This window comes from Dendrobium catenatum, unplaced genomic scaffold (assembly GCF_001605985.2).
Source record: "Dendrobium catenatum unplaced genomic scaffold, ASM160598v2 fragScaff_scaffold_1595, whole genome shotgun sequence".
Classification (NCBI taxonomy): Eukaryota; Viridiplantae; Streptophyta; class Magnoliopsida; order Asparagales; family Orchidaceae; genus Dendrobium; species Dendrobium catenatum.
Genome location: NW_021320057.1, coordinates 99,646 through 103,568, shown reverse-complemented (window position 1 = coordinate 103,568; position 3,923 = coordinate 99,646). Strand labels below are relative to the sequence as shown.

The following is a 3,923-nucleotide window of genomic DNA, read 5'->3' as shown; positions in this document are numbered from 1 at the left end:
TAAGAAAGCTAATGATGGAATGGTTTCTTCATCTGTTGAACAATTTGTGAAAGTGATTGATAAATCTGTTGATTACAAATTTAAGGAGGGAGACATTGCTGAGCAATGGCAAGATGTGTTTTCTGAAACCTTTGGCGGCGGGGACGCTTCCCCTTTGGTGGATCATGTTTAACATCCTATATTGGAACTGTAGAGGTGCTCGTAAGAGGAAGACGTGCAATTACTTACGGCACCTAGTGGGGGAGTTTGATGTTAACTTCATTGGACTGTTGGAGACAAAGATGGAGTCTTTTGGTAGGAAAGAAGTTGATTGTATTGCTGGAAAGGATTGGGAGTTTGTTTTTGAGCCTGCTATTGGTAATGCAGATGGCATACTTATTTTGTGGAAAGTTGTTGTTCTCTCCTTCCATTTGTTATTTAAAACTCATCAATGTATTATGGGGAAGGTGAGTGGTACCAATGATTTGTTGTTGGAGGTTGCAGTTGTCTATGCTAATAAAGACAGATATGTGAGGAGGCATGCTTGGGAAGATATTTCAAAGGCACATAATTTGGATGCTCCCTTGCTAGTTGGGGGGGATTTCAATTGCATCATGTCACAAGAAGAAAAAAAGGGAGGAAAAGCTTTTCATTTCTCTGGAGCAGCAGGGGATATGGCTGATTTTATGGCAGCAAATGACTTGGTGGATCCAGGCTTTTCTGGTCCTGCTTTTACCTGGACTAATAACAAGGATGCGAGGAGCATAATTTTCTCTAGATTGGACCATTTTTTTGTTAGCTCTCCAATCTTAGATTCTTTCCAAGGATTGAAGGTAAGACACCTCAGCAGAATTGCTTCTGATCATTGTCCTATCTTGTGCTCTTTTCAAAGTGAAGTGAGGCAGAAGAATTCCCATTGGATTAAGTTTGAAGATATTTGGACATCTTATCCTAAGGCTTGGCAATTAGTTTGGGATAAATGGAGAGTGGATGATGTAGGCAATGAAGCTCTTAAGCTCAAGAAGAAATGCCAAAGAACTCTTAAGGCTCTCTTCTTCTGGAATAGGGATAAAATTAAGATGCTAAATCAATTGAAGGAGGATCTGGACAGGGAGATTAAATTGTTACAGGATTTGGAATGATCACCTGTCGGGTTAACTGAAGTTCAAGCTGAGGCATTAAGGTATAAGGTTCAATTGCTGAACAGTACTCTTGCCGTATTATGTCTTGGTGGAAGCAACGAGCAAAAGTAAAATGGCTTGAGGAGGGTGATGAGAACACCAAGTTCTTTCATTCAATGTGATGAGAACACCAAGTTCTTTCATTCAATGGCATCAGCTAGAAGGAGGAGTAATTGTATTGAAGTTTTAAAAGCAGCCTGATGGATCAATTTTAACAGAACAAATGCAGATTTCTGAAATGATTCAATATTTCTTTGAAAAGAAATGGTGTGGAAATGCTATTGTGGAGGATGGATGGCCTTCCCTTGGCTCCCACTGTGATAGCTTGGTTGAAGTGGCGGGTTTTCTAGAGAGTGTTGTCATTAAAGAGGAGATATTGGCAGTTGTTGGTTCTCTGGGCAGAAGTCGTGCTCCTGGAAGAGACGGTGTAACAACATCCTTTTTCAAGAGTTTTTGGGAGATTGTAGGGGAGCAAGTTACTAAGGCTTGTCTGGAGTTCTTTGAATCAGGATTCATGGATCCTGCTTGGAAGGAAACGGTGGTGGTCCTTGTGCCTAAAGTCAAAAATCCAGAACATCCAACCAACTTTAGACCCATTAGCCTCTATCAGACTATTTATAAAGTGGTTGCAAAGGTTTTAGTTAACAGACTTAAAGGGGTGATACCTAAGCTTATTTGTGAGGAGCAGGCTCCTTTTGTCCCGGGGCGATCTATTTCCAACCATTGTTTGTTGGGGCAGGAGGTAATTAATAAGTTCAAGATCTCTAAGGCTTCCTCAGGCTTTTTTGCGTTGAAAGTAGACATGGAGCAGGCGTATGACAAGATGAGCTGGAAGACATTAAAGCTGATTTTGAGGCGTATGGGGTTCCCTTTGAGGTTCTCCGATTGGGTGTTAAATTGTGTCCAAGATCCGAAGTTCTCTATTTTGATCAATGGACAACTTTCAGATGGCATTGTTGCAAGATCTGGATTTCGGCAATGGTGTCCCTTGTCACCCTATCTATTCATTTTATGCTCGGAGTTGCTTTCATTGCACATCCACCAGAACTATCAGAAGATGGGAGTTTCTATTAGTGGTGGGGGACCTTTGGTCTCTCACCTACTTTATGCTGACAATGTTTTGCTTTTTGCAGGTGCTTCTATTCCTAATCTTAGGAATATCATCTCCATCATGGAAGATTACTGTTCATGGATGGGACAGAGGGTGAATAGAAGTAAATGTGCCATCCTTTTCAGCAACAAGGTTTCTTCTACTACAAAGTCCAGGTTGGCCAAGATTGCAGGCTGTAGAAGAGTGGAGGAGATGGAATATTTGGGGCTGAAGTTTGCTTTGAGAAGGCTTACAAAGGTGGATTTTGCTCCACTGATTCAGAAGGTGCGAAACCATACGTTGGCTTGGGGGATCAGACACCTGTCCTTAGCTGGGAGGATTACGTTGATTAATTTTGTACTGATTCCAACATATGTTTATGTTGTGTCTCACACAATTGTGTCTAAATCTGTGCTGAATGAGATGGAAAAGATTTGTAGGAGCTTCCTATGGAATGTTGATGTAGAACACAGAAGCATTCACTATGCTTCATGGGAGAATATTTCCAGACCAAGGAAGAAAGGTGGATTGGGTTTCCATACTAGTGATATGTTGGTTGGACCGTTGCGTGCAAGAATTGCCTGGGAGTATATTTGTAAGCCGTCAAATATACTTCAGAGATGTATGGAAAATAAATATGGTAGATGGCCGTGGGAGTATGAAGGTAAAAGAGGGGATTCGGTTAGCTAGAAAGTTATCATGGATGGAGCCAACAGCCTTGGTCCATGTTTACGGTGGAACATTGGTAATGGCTATGATATTCTTGTTTTGATATCATACATGGATTTGGGATAGGGCCATTACTTCATGGCCTACGTTTTGTGATATCACAGCAATTGAAGATGCTCGGGTTGCAGATCTTATCACGGCGGAAGGTAGCTGGGACAAGTCAAAGCTGTTGTCATGTTTTGGGGAGCTGCTGGTTGACAGAATTTTGGAGATTCAAATTGATAATGAGATGAATGCTGATTCACTTGAGCTTGTGAAGAATCCTATGAGTAATACCATCACTTCAACTGTTTATAACAGAATTTTTCTGTATGAAGATGATATATGTTGCAATATCTTGAATGTGGGTTTGAGACCTCGGGTAAGAATTTTCTGGTGGAGGATTTATAAAGCTATTATTCCTACGAATGGGTGGCTTCATACCAGAGGGCTGGAGGTCAATGTTCACTGTCCTGTAGGTTGTGGTATGTTTGAAGACTTGGATCATGTCACTACAGGTTGTGACCAATTGCATAAGATTCTGGATGTCCTGAATGGTTGGGGCTTTGTTATCCCAAGGTTTGTGTGCCTATTGCTGTTGTTTGAAGCGTTAGAGGCTAATGCCAAGGATAAGAAGATGGGGGTGGTGATTTATTGCAATGCTGTTTATTACATTTGGATGAACAGAAATGCTGTAAAGCATGGGAAGGATCGGAGCTCGCCTACGTTTTTGGCTGGAATTTCCCTGGAAGGGATCAATCAAAATTCACCTTCTTACCACTTGGAGCAATGGGACACTTCTCAATCCTTTGGATTGTCTTCTCTATCATCTTGGTGTCTCCCCCCCTACAGGTTGGTTGAAAGTGAATGTTGATGGTGCACATTTGAGATCTAATGCAGGAGGAGTGGGAATTGTGATTCGAGATAGCTTTGGGAAGCTGATGGTAGCTGCTGGATGGAGTCTT

At 41.6% G+C, this 3,923-nt stretch overlaps 1 protein-coding gene across 1 annotated transcript; it reads left to right on the top strand.

The window, feature by feature from the left end:
- Nucleotides 1–281: 281 nt before the first annotated feature.
- LOC110099977 lies at nucleotides 282–1,121 on the top strand. Its single transcript, XM_020827322.2, has one exon. It carries the CDS (start codon nucleotides 282–284, stop codon nucleotides 1,119–1,121), a length of 840 nt encoding a protein of 279 aa, XP_020682981.2.
- The last annotated feature ends 2,802 nt before the right edge of the window (nucleotides 1,122–3,923 follow it).